This window comes from Takifugu rubripes, unplaced genomic scaffold (assembly GCF_901000725.2).
Source record: "Takifugu rubripes unplaced genomic scaffold, fTakRub1.2, whole genome shotgun sequence".
Taxonomy (NCBI): Eukaryota; Metazoa; Chordata; class Actinopteri; order Tetraodontiformes; family Tetraodontidae; genus Takifugu; species Takifugu rubripes.
Window position 1 is genome coordinate 209,050 of NW_021821632.1, and position 16,387 is coordinate 225,436.

The window sequence follows — 16,387 nt, forward strand, 5'->3', positions numbered from 1 at the left end:
GCAGCAGCAGCAGCGACAGCAGCAGCTACAGCAGCAGCAGCAGCTACAGCAGCAGCAGCTAGCAGCAGCAGCAGCAGCTACAGCAGCAGCAGCAGCAGCTACAGCAGCAGCAGCAGCAGCTACAGCAGCAGCAGCTACAGCAGCAGCAGCAGCTACAGCAGCAGCAGCAGCAGCAGCAGCAGCAGCAGCTACAGCAGCAGCAGCAGCTACAGCAGCAGCAGCAGCAGCAGCAGCAGCTACAGCAGCAGCAGCAGCTACAGCAGCAGCAGCAGCAGCAGCAGCAGCAGCTACAGCAGCAGCAGCAGCAGCTACAGCAGCAGCAGCAGCAGCAGCAGCAGCAGCAGCTACAGCAGCAGCAGCAGCAGCTACAGCAGCAGCAGCAGCAGCAGCAGCAGCAGCAGCAGCAGCTACAGCAGCAGCAGCAGCAGCAGCAGCAGCAGCAGCAGCAGCAGCAGCAGCAGCAGCTACAGCAGCAGCAGCAGCTACAGCAGCAGCAGCAGCAGCAGCTACAGCAGCAGCAGCAGCAGCAGCAGCAGCAGCTACAGCAGCAGCAGCAGCAGCTACAGCAGCAGCAGCAGCAGCAGCAGCAGCAGCTACAGCAGCAGCAGCAGCAGCTACAGCAGCAGCAGCAGCAGCAGCAGCAGCAGCAGCTACAGCAGCAGCAGCAGCAGTACAGCAGCAGCAGCTACAGCAGCAGCAGCAGCAGCAGCAGCAGCAGCAGCAGCTACAGCAAGCAGCAGCAGCAGCTACAGCAGCAGCAGCAGCAGCAGCAGCAGCAGCTACAGCAGCAGCTACAGCAGCAGCAGCAGCAGCAGCAGCAGCAGCAGCAGCTACAGCAGCAGCAGCAGCAGCAGCTACAGCAGCAGCAGCAGCAGCTACAGCAGCAGCAGCGGTATGATGGGAAATATCAGCCTAACTGTCATCAGTTCACTAAATCACCAAATGGAATGAATTCATAAAGATGGTGACTTTTAGTTTTTACTTTACTAAAGCACATATTTAACAATATTGACGTTAATGAAGTGATTTCTAAATGTTCCTGAAGCCGTCGCATTGTGTCGTAACTGTTTCTGACAGTGGGACTGACGTTAACGTGCATTGTTGTTGTGCTGTGTGTGATATGTTCCAATGTGTCGACAGGCTTTTGGTCTCCAGGCAGAAACAGGCCGCTGTTTGCACGGAGAAAACTGTACGAACGCCATCGGGTGCTGATGCAGGTTGGTGCAGGTTTAACAACTAGGTTGGAGTTGTTTTTCCAGTTCCCGAGCATCTGCTTTAACGACCCCTCCAGGAAGAGTGATTGAAGTTGAGGGGGACTCCCAGGAGCTCTGTCCTGCTGTCCAACTCTTGGTTTTAATAACGTGGCTAAATAAACGGCTACATTTACACCCTCCCGTTACTTTAGGACTGGAACACGATGTGTCTGTCCGTCCTCCCTCCTTGAGCTGATTCCGTAAACACATGAAACCTTCTTCCTGCCCTTTTTGCCCCGCAGACGCCCAGAGAGCGAGCCGCTCCTCCCAGCGTCCCTCTGCCCTCCCCGACGGCCAAAGTGGAAGACAGCCCGGCAGAGGCCAGCTGCTCCCAGCTCACGCAGAGCTGCGTGCCCCAGTTCGGCTGCTGCCACCCTCAAGCCTTGTGCCACTGCCGCTTCTTCAACGCCATCTGCTTCTGCCGCAGGTTCAACCAAGGACACTAAACCAGAGACAGTGGACAGCAGACTGGGTCCAACCTCGGTTTTCCCGTCACTCTGAACGACCCCATCACGCCAGCACACTTCAGAAGCTTCTCTTTTGAGTTCAGGCCTCATAAAAACTAGCTGGACCACCGTGACGGAGATACAAGCTAGCGCGTGAGCTGTGCTACGGGTTCGAGTCCCGTTTTAATCTGACCTACCGTTACTGGTGATGTTGATGTTTATTTTAACACACTTACGCCTACGATGTAAATCCATGGAATCTGTTGTTGCATAGCCTAGCTTGACTAATCATTTTCTTTTTACTTTATAATCAAGTTGTCATTGTTTGCCAATAAATGTTCCCTCTTGAAGTAACGGCTGGTTCTGGTTCTGGTTCTTCCTCTGGGGGACTGAGACAAGGACGTCAAACTTACACCCTTAGTCTTGAGTGTTCGGCACCAGAAAAGAAGCTGCTCGGCTCCTGGGAGCAGAGCAACAACGAGGTCAGGTGACCTGAGCGGAGGACGCCGCTGGGCTGAGCTGCAGTCTGGAATTCTGGGAGATTTTAGACTGAGGCTGCAGCGCGTCGTGCGCGCTGCCGAGAAGGTGATGGGCTGCAGGCTTCCATCCATCCAGGACCTGTATATCTCCAGGACCCGGAGGCGTGCAGGTCGGATCACGGCCGACCCTTCCCACCCTGGTCACGGACTGTTTTCCCCCCTCCCCTCAGGCAGGAGACTACGGTCCATTCGGACCAGAACCTCCCGCTACACTAACAGCTTCTTCCCCTCTGCCATCAGGCTGCTGAACACCAAGTGACTCATCACTTAAGCACCATGAACAGCAGCCAGTCGGACCCATGAACATCACATCACTCCTGCATGGACCTGCACTATTTCTTACCATTTCTGTATATACTGTATATATGTCTTATCTTATCTTATTTTATTTATCTTATTCTAGTGTGGTCTTCTTTATGTTGAATGTCGCAGCGTCACACCAAGACAAATTCCTAGTTTGTGTAATACTGTGTATTACATGAACAATGGCAATAAACCTGATTCAATTCAATTCAATTCAATTCCTGTCAGTTGAGCGTCAGTTGATCCCAGGTCTGTCCCTTATTCCTGTTTTCACCACTGCAGCGGTTCAAACTTCAAGGCCTAAAGCTCAGAAGCTTCATGCAACCATCAGCCGGTTCTGGACCTGACCCCCGAGGAGGCTTTCACTGCTGCCTAGTGGACATCCTTTGGAAAACATGTCCAACTCTGTCCTTGTCTCGGTCCTTGCCTCCTCCTCCCTGCAGATGTTTGGGATTTCTCCAGAGTTGCTCCAGTCAATGTACCGTTTCTCCATCTTTTCCAGGCTTTTGAGGACCCAATTCCTGTCAGTCTGTGTCCCAGTGTACAAGCGTGTCCACTTGTGTGTCCTGTCTCGCATTCTTCAGCAGCGTCTTTGACCCCGGCCTATCTTCTAAAGGAGGTCTGGGACTGGGAATTGTTGCCTTCATGAAGCACTTGTTTGGTTATTCCCTGGAACCATCACAGCAGGTCTGCTGAGGTCCACACTCGCGTCCCCTGAGCTGAAGTAATCGTCCCCCCATCGTCCAAAAGCTTGAAGACTCTTAGCATTCAAGCTTTGAGCAATGCCAGGTGGAATCCAGCACCAGGAGACCAGGAGACCAGGAGAGCAGGAGACCAGGGGACCAGGAGACCAGGGGACCAGGGGACCAGGAGACCAGGGGACCAGGGGACCAGGAGACCAGGGGACCAGGAGAGCAGGAGACCAGGGGACCAGGAGAGCAGGAGAGCAGGAGACCAGGGGACCAGGGGACCAGGAGACCAGGGGACCAGGAGAGCAGGAGACCATGAGACCAGGGGACCAGGAGACCAGGGGACCAGGAGACCAGGGGACCAGGAGAGCAGGAGAGCAGGGGACCAGGGGACCAGGAGACCAGGAGAGCAGGAGACCAGGAGACCAGGGGACCAGGAGACTAGGAGACCAGGAGAGCAGGAGACCAGGGGACCAGGAGACTAGGAGACCAGGAGACCAGGAGACTAGGAGACCAGGAGACCAGGGGAGCAGGGGACCAGGAGAACAGGAGACCAGGGGACCAGGAGACTAGGAGACCAGGAGACCAGGAGACCAGGGGAGCAGGGGACCAGGAGACCAGGGGACCAGGAGACCAGGGGAGCAGGGGACCAGGAGAACAGGAGACCAGGGGACCAGGAGAATAGGAGACCAGGAGACCAGGAGACCAGGAGACTAGGAGACCAGGAGACCAGGGGAGCAGGGGACCAGGAGAACAGGAGACCAGGGGACCAGGAGACTAGGAGACCAGGAGACTAGGAGACTAGGAGACCAGGGGACCAGGAGACTAGGAGACGAGGAGACTAGGAGACCAGGGGACCAGGAGACAAGTCCTACACTATCTCCATAAAGCAGGTCAGCAAAAGCAGGAAGTGCTTAAAAACCTCCTGGTCGACGCTGAGGCTGGACCTGAGGTTTGAACCAGAACCTTCTGGCTGAGGCCACAATATAGGTTATAATGGTCTGTTGTCTTCGACCGTGAACCCATCTGGCGTGGACTGATGGGATGTCTCCGGGGGGTCCACAGCGTCCAGCACCTGCAGTTCTGTTTGGGCCGGTAGGGGGCGCTGTTGGACCAAGCTGTCGGGCCATGAAGCCGGAGTCACCCGCAACTTTCCTGCTGTATTAAACACAGAAAAACATTTGATTCCACCTCATCTCTTACCTTTATTTTTTAAATTACTACACACATTTAAAAAAATAAAATCCCCATTTTTACTGATTCCTGTTTAATCATTCTTAAAAAACTGCGACTCTGTGGGCCTTTAAAAAAATATATATATATACCTGCATTATTATCTATTTCCCCTTTTAGCCTCTGCTGCAGTAAAGCACCGAATAACCACCTAAGTTGTTATGAATGCTGACTAGTATTGTCGGGGTGTAATAGCGGTGTTATTACGCAGCAGTGTCCGGGGCGGCGCGCCTCAGACATGGCCAGTCAACTGTAGCTCACTCGGGCCTCGGCTGCCTGCTCACCGACCACCGAAACACTGGACAGTCGCTGACTCGGGGGCAGGACGAAAGGAGTCAAACGTCGGACAAGGTAAAGACGAAACTCCTCGCTGTAGTTGGAGCATTTCGGAGGACCCCAGACGTCAAACGACGGCTTTATAAATCTGTTTTCCACCGCGTAACGAACTGTTTTGCCCTGTCAGCTACGACTTAGCGGATGCTAGCTTAGCCCAGGAGTGTCAGTAGTTGCCGGCTCACAGACAGCCAACACGGCCGCATCGAGCCTCAGCTTTCATGCTGTAGACCAACAGTATTTGCTAAAGAGTGTGATCCAAGCAGCCTGTTTCTGCTTATGCATGTGATATGACACAATCTGCTAATAATGCGCGTAACTGCTGGCGGAGCTAGCGAGCTAGCTGAGAGCTAAACCATTTTAGCTTCTTTCCACAGCATATTTAAAGCTACATGTCGATAAGCAGCCCAAGGCAAGCGACAGTTCCGAGGGGTCTAATTTTCTTTGTCAGTGTTGGTTTTATAAACGGCGTCTTTAACCAGACTGTCTGAAGATCATCACGCAGAAGTCAGTGTTTGTCTGCGAACTTACTTTTACTTTAGGGGCTAACGTTAGCATGATTATCTAAAGTTAGCAAGGGTCAGTAATCACATCAGGTTTTTGGTCGTTTGACATGTCAACAAAGGTTGACCCCAAAGCTGCATTAGAACAAACTAGTTGAAAATAAAGTTGACTGCATTTTGGGAAAGCCAAAAATAGACTGTCTAAATCCCGTAGTTTGGATTTTCCTGCTGTTTCTGCATGCACCATATTTCATCTACACAACAGGGACATTTCGCTGCACAACAATCTGGTTTGCACTACACCAACAAAGATGTGTATTGATCACAGTAAGGTCCTCTTCAAATTGAGACACTGCGGAAGCTCTTTCCCACAAATCAGGTTTCAAATAAAGAAACGAGGTGTCTAATGTAGAGTGACATCAACATGATGTCGGGCTGGAAGTGTCAGCATTTAATCAACGGAGCTTCTGTGACTGACTGTGGAATCGCTCTGCACCTAACAGGAAGTCCTCAGAAAGTTGCCGCAGCGCTCGCGTAGAAAGTGAAAACACTTCCTGTTCTTAATGCAGGCTGACTCTTTAACCCGGTTAACTTCCAACCCCGGCTTGGCTGCAGGGTTCAGCGATCCGGGTCAGACTGCTGCTTTGGATGACGGCTTCAAATGGTGGGAAGAGCTGTGTTTGGGTGGGATGAGCCCATCATGGACCCACCGAGTGTCCATGTCAGGGTTCTGGCCGGCCTTGGCTCCGTTTGGGTGGGATGAGCCCATCATGGACCCACCGAGTGTCCATGTCAGGGTTCTGGCCGGCCTTGGCTCCGTGTCCAGGGTTAGTGTCTGTCCGGGGGGCCCCCTCAGCCCTGCTTCACTGTCTCTGCTGTGGGTTTGGGCTCATGCGGAGAGTTGAACCAGGCGGTGGTGGTTCAGATCGGGCCGCACAGACACTCGGAACCACTCGGAACCACGTGACCTTCTCAGGCATCATCGGTCAGGAATCCTATTGGACGCCGATGTCACGTGTCTGCTCCTGCAGCCTCCGTCCGGCTACAACCAGCTGTAGTTTCAGGTCAGTCTGGGGGAGTTCCTCACGATGAACACCACCCTTGAAGAACAGCCCCCCCCCCCACTGCTAATAGCCCCGGTATTCCTGCTGGCTGCATCGGATGATGTGGGAAACAGGCTGGAAACCCAGTAGCATGGAAGCTAGCGAGCGTTGCTTTTGAGACGGGACTTTTCCTCCTTCGCTATAATCACGACTCAAAGATGCTCCGGCTGTTCTGCTCGGACACGTTGGGAAGTCTGGGGGGGGAGGGGGGGGGGGGGGTGTTGACGGCTGCATGGAGGCTCCACTGGGATGCTGGGTGTATGTGGCTAACTGGGCTGACAGGAAGGAGAGGAGGACGGAAGTCTGCTTCCTGCCTCTGTTAAAGATGGACGCTGAATGTCTTGTGAGCAGTGTCCCACTCTGGCGTTGGTCTGGGACGCTCGGTGCTGGTCCAGGGGACGTGTCCCCGTTGCTGAGGCACTTCCAGCCCGTCCGCTTCACCGCCACGAGCCGTCTAACCGTCCGCTCTTCCTTTCCAGATGATCTGTTGGACCCCCGGTGTGCTGATCCAGCAGGTCTAGAGGACGCAGCAGCAGTTGTGAGTACCGCCCGTCTCCATCACTGCTGGGTGACGGCCCTGCGGCGCCTCGCCGTCCTCACGGACGCTTCTGTCTTTCTTCCTTGTGGGTTTGCTGTGTGACGTGGGAACGCTTGCGTCTGCCTGCGAAGGGCTCCCGCCGGGCTTTATGACATGGCCACGGCCTCCCCCAGAGCCGAGTCGGGCCAGAACCACAGAGGGACGTCGCAGCTCCACGCCGTTGGTGAGTCCCGTTCCGGTTGGACAGGAGGCCTCAGCGCCTCCACGTCCTTTGCGGGCCTTTCTCGACCGATGTTGCTGTTGTCCGTTCTCACGTGTTTTCGCACCAGTTATGGGACAGAAATGTGGAGGCGGAGGAGCTGATTGTACGTCTCTGTTCTCCAGTGTCCTGTGCCAAAATCAAAAGGAAGAAAAGCCTGTTCGGGACGGCCGTGTACGTGGAGGTGACGGCGGAGGGAGAGTCGCGCCGCACAGCAAAGTCCCACAGCTCGTCCAGCCCAAAGTGGGAGGAGAGGCTGACTCTGTAAGCTGCCCCCCCCCCGTCTCTGTCTGGTGACGGTAGTAGACTAGTGTCTGCTTCCAGCTCTCATGAGTTCCCGGGTCCTGAGTGGTCCCGCTTAGCTCCCGCTGGTCTGTGTGGTCCAGAATGCTGAGCTGGAGGAGCCATCACGGCCACAGGGAAGAGCTGAGTGATCTGCTCCTCCAGCTCCTCCATTTTAACGATTTGGCTGTTGGGAGGGAGATGCTGGGATGGATGGCTGTAATGCCCCCCCCCCCATCCCACATCCCACTCTCCTCCATCTCATTTGAACACACCAGCACCACGAGGTGGGTCTACCCGTGGTGGACCACGTCACCACTCCCAGCAGGATTCAGAGGCAGCGTTAAAGCCTCCCACATCTGTGCAGACAGGACAGGGAATTTCACACGCTTTTTGGTTGTTTCTTTAAAATCCCAACTTCTAATTGTGTGTGTGTGTGTGTGTGTGTGTGTGTGTGTGTGTGTGTGTGTGTGTGTGTGTGTGTGTGTGTGTGTGTGTTGGATTTCTAGGAATGTAACATGTCACACACAGTTGGATTTCAAAGTGTGGAGCCACCACACCCTGAAGGCCGATGCTCTCCTGGGAAAAGCCTCTCTGGACCTGGCCCGGGTCCTGGAGCAGCATGAGAGGAAGCGTACGTTTGGGCCGTCTGACCCCGGCGGGACGGTGGCGCTCTGGCGTGTGTGTTGAAGCTGCGTCTCCTTGTGCCTCTGCAGTGGAGAACGTGAAAGAGGTGTTGAAGCTGAGCGCGGAGCAGAAGGGAGCGCTGGTCTCTGTCGGGGAGCTCACGGTCTACCTGGACGGCCCCACTGTCGGGGAGCCCCCCCCCCCACGGACTAACGGCAGTGCAGCAAACGCAGCAAACAGTGAGTGTTTCTGTCTCATCTTTAACCATTTCTTTTACACTCACCTGTGAGTCGGTCTCACTTCGGTCTGCTTACCGGCTGCTTCGGAGACGGTGTGAGTGGAGCATGAGGAAAGAGGGACTAAATGCCCCCCAGTCTGGCAGCTCTGCCCCTCCTGCCCCCCCTCGAACACATTCTTTTTGTGTAACCCTTTTCAGAAGTGCAACAGAATGGTGACACCGTCCATGAAAATGGAGACTCTTCTCCTTCAAAGGCTGCCAACAGGTGAACGAGTTACTGTGGAGTACACACTCACACACACACTCACACACTCACACACACACACGCACACACACACTCAGGCAGCAGTTGTTCTACACTACAGCTGGAAAAGTTGTCCTTTTCTCCTCTCCAGCTCAGCCAATGGTGTAGATCTGCACCCGAGGTCAGCTTCCTGCTCCGCCTCCAACGGTGTGGACGCTCAGGTGCCTTCCACTTCCTGCAGCCCCGCCCTCAGTCACGTCCTCAACGGAGACGCTGAGGAGACGTCCAGCCCAGCCCACCAGCCGTCTGACAGCGACACCGACAGTAAGACGGGTGAGTTCCGCAGGGCCGGGTGTGCAGACCCGCTGAGACGTCCCCATGGCTCCGTGTCCAGCATCACCAGCAGGGGCCAGTGGACGTCAGTGTGCAGGACAGGTTCTAGTTCCTGGAGAAGATGCTGCTTTTTCAGAAGAATGAGCAGCGGCGTTTCTGTGTTAGCAGCTGACGGGGAGTCCTGTGACGCTGCTGTGGGTGCACCGACATCCACGACAGATGACGTGACGTGTGCTGAGGACCAGCGCGCGGACGGCCGCCAGGACGCGTCCGTGGCGGACGCCGACGCGGCGCCGTCCAGCTCAGCTCAAACCCTTCCAGCCTCCTCACAAGCTGCAGCCTCCTCTTCTGCTGCTAAGCCTTCTGATGGTGCCACTGGGGCAGCTTCCTTTAAAGCCCCATCCTCATCAGCACAGGGGAGCGGCACCAACCCAGCCTCTTCATCCTCATCCTCTTCCTCCCCTGCGTTAGGGGAGGTGAACGCGTCAGGAGGTGGCTGTGAGAGCAGTAGCAGCAGCACCCCTGTACCTACAGAAGGAGCCAAGCCCAGGCAACAACAAGCTCCCAGTTCTGGAGCCTCTGACCCTCTACCGCCTGGGTAAAAACACCAGCGCTTCTGGTTTTGGACGTCACTTTAATTTAATATTACTAATGTTACTATTCGATGGCAACTAATGGTGTAAAGTGCCATACTTGGTTCTTGTCTTGAAGGTGGGAGCAGAGAAAAGACCCACATGGGAGGACATACTACGTAGACCACAACACGAGGACTACTACCTGGGAGAGACCACAGCCCCTACCCCCTGGGTCAGTGTCTCTTTTCCTCTGGTCCAGAACGTGATGCCGCACTCTGCCGCCACCTGGCGGAGAAACGCAGTAACGTCACCTGTAGCCATAGAGCTCGATAGAGAGGGAGGATAAACTGGGAATGAAATGGCAGATACACGCCATAATCATAGTTAAGTTGTCATCATAACATTAGTGGTGATTCTGTTTGTCACCGCTTAAGGGATATTTGGGTGGATTACAGCTGAAACCCACCAGAGAGCTCGTGGCCGGTGTCACATCATTTCCAAACGCAGTCATTTCTTGGCTCAGTCACCATTCGAGGCTCATCCTTGTGGTTTTTAATAGTTTCATTACACCCTGTTGAAGGAAGTCTTTTTAATGAAATCATTCTTGTTTGTGGGTTTTCTTTTTTTCCGCCCCATCAGTTGGGAGCGGCGAGTGGACGACCGAGGCCGGATCTACTACGTGGACCACAACACCCGCACCACCACGTGGCAGCGCCCGACCATGGAATCAGTCCGCAACTTTGAGCAGTGGCAGAGCCAACGCAGCCAGCTACAGGGCGCTATGCACCAGTTTAACCAGAGATACCTCTACTCTGTAAGACGGCATCCCTCCTTTAGCGCCTCATTCTTTAGGGTCTTTAACCTTTTCTGTTGTAGTTCACCGCGCACGACTGTAAATCATTGGCACATTTAAATGTTGATATGGCGTTGCAAATGTCGTGTTTAGTTACAGCTACAGGCGCTGACTGGGTCAGGATCTGAGTGCTTTTTTCCATCGGCACAGGGAATTATTTCTTTAGTCGTTGTTCGGGTGGCAAAAACGAGACATTTGAACTCCTGTAGAATGAACAGATATTAACCCTGTGATGAATGATGCCTGTGTGTGTGTGTGTGTGTGTGCGTGTGTGCGCGCACCCATCCATCCATCCCTGTGTTCCAGGCATCCATGATGTCTGCTGAGAATGATCCTCTTGGCCCCCTGCCTCCTGGTTGGGGTGAGTTCACAGCTGCTGTCCCGCGTCAGGATGGGCGTGTCCTGTCTCCATCAGTGTTTACTGCTGATGCCTGCAGGGTCTGAGCCTCCTGTCTTCTGCTCCTCCTCAGAGAGGCGCGTAGACTCCAACGACAGAGTCTACTTTGTGAACCACAACACTAAAACGACGCAGTGGGAAGACCCTCGGACCCAAGGGTGAGTTCTGAAACTGGCTCATTGATGAGCAGTTCTGACCGGACGGCTCCTCTGGTGGTTCTTCAGCCCTGAGAAGGACCTTCTTTGTGCGACTCCATGTCAATAGAGTGTTTATCTTTCTGTGCACGTGCTCGTGTGAAGGCTACAGAATGAGGATCCGCTTCCCGAAGGGTGGGAGATCCGCTACACGAGGGAAGGAGTTCGCTACTTCGTGGACCACAACACCCGCACCACTACATTCAGCGACCCTCGCACCGGCAAATCCTCTGTGTAAGAACGCTTTTGCGTCCTCCACCCGTCGCACACGTGATCACCGAAGCCCTGACGAGGAATCGGCTGGACCGGAGCCTGAAGCGCGCAAAGACGGTGCGAACGAAAAAGATCTCATCTGTCAATTCTTCTGTCTTAGGACTAAAGGCCCCCAGATTGCTTATGAGCGGAGCTTCCGGTGGAAGCTTGCACATTTCCGTTACTTGTGCCAGGTGAGTCTGTCCCGGGCCCCGGCTGCAGAGGGCAGCTGCGCAGCAGCTCTGTGCACGTGTTGGGTGTGTGACTGGTTGCAGGCGCAGGGATAATGCTGTTCCTTGTGCTCCTCAGTCCAATGCTCTCCCCAGCCATGTGAAGATCACCGTCTCCAGGCAGACATTATTCGAAGACTCCTTCCAACAGGTGAGAGCTGTGCTGGTTCCGCCAGATTGGTGCTCGGCATGGCACCATCCTGCAGCTTTCACGTTTGGATCCCACTCTGAATCCAATTTGACGTGGTTCCAAGTGTCCTCTGCTGTCAGGAGCCCTTTAAAAAGAGCTCACAGTCTTGTGTTGGTGCTGCAGATTATGGCCCTGAAGCCGTACGACCTGAGGAGGAGATTGTACGTCATCTTCAGGGGGGAGGAGGGTCTGGACTATGGAGGATTGGCTCGGTAATAGAAGCTACCTGCTGAATCTGCTAAACGTAAGCAGGAATTCCCCCCGCTCACGCCGCTCTCGTGTGGCCTTGCAGGGAATGGTTCTTCCTGTTGTCCCACGAAGTGCTGAACCCCATGTACTGCCTGTTCGAGTACGCTGGCAAGAGCAACTACTGCCTGCAGATTAACCCGGCCTCCACCATCAACCCCGACCACCTCTCCTACTTCTGCTTCATCGGCCGCTTCATCGCAATGGTGAGTCTGGAGAAGCCTCAGGTGGCCACCACGGGTCACGTGGCGGCGCGTACCTGGCGGGTCGCGACCTCACCCGATGCTCTCCGTCTCTCGTCTTCCAGGCTCTTTTCCACAGCAAGTTCATCGACACGGGCTTTTCGCTGCCTTTCTACAAACGCATGCTGAACAAGAAGCTGATCCTCAAAGACCTGGAGTCCATCGACCCAGAGTTCTACAATTCTCTCATATGGATCAGGTAATTCAGTTTATGGTTCCCTTGGACTGGAGTTACCTTTGAAGGAGAGACCTCTCGGGTTTTTAGTACAACTGCTTTTGATTGGCTTCCTTTGAGTCGGAGACGCCTCCGGTCCAGCAGGTGCCTCCTCAGCTCGGAGCCAGATTCATTCTGAGCCCGTTTCTAACGTCTCGTAAACGACTCCGGCCTTCTTAGTTTCTGACCGGGCTCCTCAGCTCACGTGAAGCCACGTTCATCAGGGACGGCCCAGCTGGCTCCAGAACAGCTTAGAGTTCTACGTCCCCTTGAGTTGCTTTTGGACTCTAGCGGCTGGTGTCTTCTCAGGGACAACAACATTGAAGAATGTGGTCTGGAGATGTACTTTTCAGTGGACATGGAGATCCTGGGGAAGATCACGTCCCACGACCTCAAACCTGATGGTGCCAACGTCCTGGTGACAGAGGAGAACAAGGAGGAGTATATCAGGTTCCCTACAAACACATCGGGTTGATGCTTTGAGTGGAGATGGAGACGAGTGTTTGAAATCCATCCTTCCTGCAGTCTCATGGCAGAGTGGAGGTTCTCGCGTGGGGTCGAAGGTCAGACCAAAGCCTTCCTGGATGGCTTCAACGAGGTGGTCCCGCTTCAGTGGCTTCAGTATTTTGATGAGAAGGAGCTGGAGGTGGGCGGCCAGGAGATTCTGTCCTTTTGTCGTATCGATATCTAACGTGGATCAGGGCGTCTCTGAAATAACGAGGGGGGTATTTCGCTGTGTGTGTGTGTGTGTGTGTGTGTGTGCGTGCGTGCACAGGTGATGCTCTGCGGCATGCAGGAGGTGGACTTGCAGGACTGGCAGAGGAACACGGTGTATCGCCACTACACCAGGAACAGCAAACAGATCATCTGGTTCTGGCAGGTACGGTCGGTCGTCCCGTACCGGCGAGCGGACGCCGGGGTTCAGAGGGCAGCTGGTGGCGCCCGTTCAGGCGTAGCAGGAGCACGTTGGCTCTCACGCCGTCATTATTCTGACCCGTTTGTGAGCTGTAAAGTGGTTCTGAGTCTGCGTGACCTCACTCCTCCACAGCTGGTGAAAGAGGTGGACAACGAGGTGAGGCTGCGGCTCATGCAGTTCGTCACGGGAACCTGCCGACTTCCTCTTGGTGGCTTCGCTGAACTCATGGGTCAGACGCACACACCCGTGCACACGCACGCACGCACACACACACTGCATCTCACTCTGGACCTTTCACTCTGCAGGAAGTAACGGGCCTCAGAAGTTCTGCATCGAGAAGGTGGGGAAGGACACCTGGCTTCCTCGGAGCCACACCTGGTGCGTGCTGTTGACCCCCCCACCCAGATCATCGTGACTAGAGCAGCGCTTAACCTCTTATCGTGTTGAAGTCTCATTTATAAGCTGAAATGTCCTCACGCTGTTCTCTCTGTTCTTCAGTTTTAACCGGCTGGATTTGCCTCCTTATAAGAGCTTTGAACAGCTGAAAGAGAAGCTGCTGTTTGCCATCGAGGAAACGGAAGGATTTGGCCAAGAATAAAAGCAAATGTCCACTTCTGTTCACCTCTCTCCTGCCCATCGCTGGTCATTCAGCCAAGTTAAACAAAGTTGCACAAGATAACCACCAATGTATATAAGCTATTTTGTGATTTGAAAACCAAATCTTAATTTGCTGCATCTTTATTGCCGCAGCCCTGAAACACAAGATCCTCCCTCATGAAATATGCAAGCATTTCAGCCAATCTGTCCCAAAACAGATGAGTATTTTTTTATTTACCTCCCCTCAGCTGGCTGCCTTTTAACAGACAGGAAGTGGATTGGAGAGGATGTTCTAGTGAAGGCGCAGTCTTCTTTTAAAGCTCTAGTTCTATAGAGCTGCTCAGAAAGGTGATATCGGGGTCCGGTGCCTGAAGCCTCCTCCCCCTTTATCAGACCTATATGATGGTAAAGAGCCAGAGTTTCAGGAACATTTGACATTAAACAATATTTCCTTCTAGCTGCTAACCCCCCCCCCCAGACACAGCAAATGTACCTGGGACTCGTTTCACGTCCGACCTGACAAGAAAGTACCAAATTAAAAGTAGAAATGAAAGCTGAATATCAAGTGTTCAGCTGCTTAAAATGTCGTTCAGAAAACGCAGCTCACAGCAGCCTTACAGCGCTCCGCTTCCATCTGGGTCCTCACCCGCTCCCCTGGTTTTTCTGTCTCTTGTTGGTGCTTATTCACCAAGAGGATTCGCTTCGGAAGGTTCTTCAGAAGTTCTCCTTTATTTTTTGGGCCTTGAAAGCTGCTTTAGAAGCTTCGGACTCTTCATCTGTGGTTGCTGGAGTTTATTAGTCGTGTAAATACCGTGTCAGAAACATCCAGGAGGGACAAAACCAGTGAGGGAAACTGGAGCTGAAGGAGCAGATTCAGCCAGAGCTTCAGAACTTTGTGCTTCCTTTTGAACAAACAACCTATAATCACCGATAAATCAAGTGTATATGAATATTCATTGTATAGCGAAAAGTCCGTAAGTATTAGAATTGATTCCACAGGGCCGCCACTCCTTTGATCTGTGATGCCTTTGTTCTTATCAGAAATGAGCGCTTGGGCTGGGAGGGAGCGCCTCACCTGGACAGGTGTGTGTCTGTCCTCAGAACTGATTCCCCAGTCTGCTCATCATCAGCGTGCAGGGATCTTCTCACTGTGCTGACTGTTCTTTAGGCCTTCGGAAGTGCGTCCAGACTGTAACATATCGCGTGTAGATACACTGTAAACACCAACCACACTGTACAGAATGCCCCCTTACTGGAGAGACCTTGTGTATAGAAGAGCCATTTTTAATCTGCTTTCACCCATTTCAGTGAAGAGAGATGGATTTATGAGTCTAAAAGAAATAAAAAGGAAAACGGATCCCTTCCCTGGGTGTGGTTTTTGTGTGTAAGCTGGATTTCCTCAGATGAGCTTTGGCCAGGTCGTCTTCCCGCAGTTCTTCCAGTTTAAATAGAAACGAGTATATTAAAATCAACAGGAACAATGTTGTCCCTATCCCTAAGCTCCATCCCAACATCCATGGCAACATGGGCCCATCCTTGGAACACTGAACCATGTAACATGGCTGTTTTATCACCACTAACTTCTAGCTTCTCCTCTACCTTTTTCTAACATATCTCCTGGTTCGTTCTGCCCTAAAGACCTGGGCACATATTTAGCTGCTCGGTGTCGCGTGTTGTTCATCGGGGTCCAACAAGCATGGTTACCATGGTTACACACGTTACCACATATACAACTGCTGCTCCAGATCTCTTGGAATCAGAGTTTAGTTTGTGTTCACATGAGGCTGTTTTACCAAATCTCTCTCATTCAAATATGTCGTGGTTTTGTTAGTTTCTTCCTGACTGTTTCAGTGGCTTGTTGCTGCCCTGTACAGGGTTGCTTGTAGTTGCTTCCACATCACTGTAGCTGCAGCACCTGTTGTACACTGATAATCTTCTTTATCTCCCTCTTAGAGTAGCAGCTGGTACTGTTTTGTCTCTGGCCTACTAGGAGGTCTTTGACACCTCTCAGAAGTTTTAATTCTTTTGTGTGTTGAGCAGCCATTGTGGATTTTGGCATGGGGAATTTAAGTCCCTCATGATTTACGGCTCATTTCCAGATTTTGTTTGGTGCTCGACCAGACTGAATTTCACTAGCCTGTGTTTAGGATAGGATAAAAACTTTATTGATCCCACATCGGGGAAATTCACGTGTTAGAGCGGTAGCCCGTGGTGTACAGTACAGTACAGTATAGTACTAAAAGAAATGTACATGTACATCTTATGTACATTACTATGTCCATTATACACAGAAATTAAAAATTATATACCTCATCAATGGAGTCCAGAGAGCAGTCCAGGACTGAGCCAGATTGGTTCTGGCTATAGACGAGGTATGATGGGCCGGTTTTGTCAACCACCATCTAAAGTCCAAGCTTTTCTTCTCCTGGTGGTATGAATATCAAACGGACCCAGAGCTGAGCTAAAGAAGCAGGACAGGAAAGACCCCTTGGCACTTGGAAGTATTGGAGAGGCCAGATTTAGTATTTTTAAATGTAAATGGCCTGAGTCCTGCTGTG

The 16,387-nt window shown here is 52.8% G+C and overlaps 2 protein-coding genes across 4 annotated transcripts in view; both read left to right on the forward strand.

The window, feature by feature from the left end:
* The window catches only part of asip2 (agouti signaling protein 2), a 4,565-nt gene extending 2,512 nt beyond the window's left edge, over positions 1 to 2,053 (forward strand). Inside the window, 2 exon segments of the mRNA NM_001098654.1 lie at positions 1,141 to 1,217; positions 1,496 to 2,053. Of these exon segments, the coding sequence (NP_001092124.1) occupies positions 1,141 to 1,217; positions 1,496 to 1,699 (281 nt within the window). The 3' untranslated portion in view covers positions 1,700 to 2,053.
* A 2,623-nt stretch (positions 2,054 to 4,676) lies between these two features.
* LOC101068611 (NEDD4-like E3 ubiquitin-protein ligase WWP1) lies at positions 4,677 to 15,191 on the forward strand. Of its 3 annotated transcripts, none has more exons than XM_011607731.2 (25): positions 4,677 to 4,814; positions 6,882 to 6,940; positions 7,030 to 7,163; positions 7,325 to 7,463; positions 7,991 to 8,115; positions 8,198 to 8,347; positions 8,545 to 8,611; positions 8,742 to 8,923; positions 9,089 to 9,521; positions 9,635 to 9,730; positions 10,138 to 10,312; positions 10,658 to 10,712; positions 10,822 to 10,906; positions 11,048 to 11,176; positions 11,316 to 11,388; positions 11,504 to 11,575; positions 11,738 to 11,826; positions 11,907 to 12,066; positions 12,168 to 12,301; positions 12,626 to 12,766; positions 12,842 to 12,962; positions 13,092 to 13,196; positions 13,365 to 13,461; positions 13,538 to 13,610; positions 13,731 to 15,191. In XM_011607731.2, the coding sequence occupies exons 3-25, from the start codon at positions 7,094 to 7,096 to the stop codon at positions 13,828 to 13,830; spliced, it is 2,871 nt and encodes a 956-aa protein (XP_011606033.1). In that variant the 5' UTR covers positions 4,677 to 4,814; positions 6,882 to 6,940; positions 7,030 to 7,093; the 3' UTR covers positions 13,831 to 15,191. The 3 variants fall into 3 exon arrangements, with proteins under 3 accessions (XP_011606033.1, XP_011606032.1, XP_011606034.1); XM_011607730.2 differs by having other exon boundaries at positions 7,072 to 7,163; XM_011607732.2 differs by having other exon boundaries at positions 7,072 to 7,163; positions 9,092 to 9,521.
* The last annotated feature ends 1,196 nt before the right edge of the window (positions 15,192 to 16,387 follow it).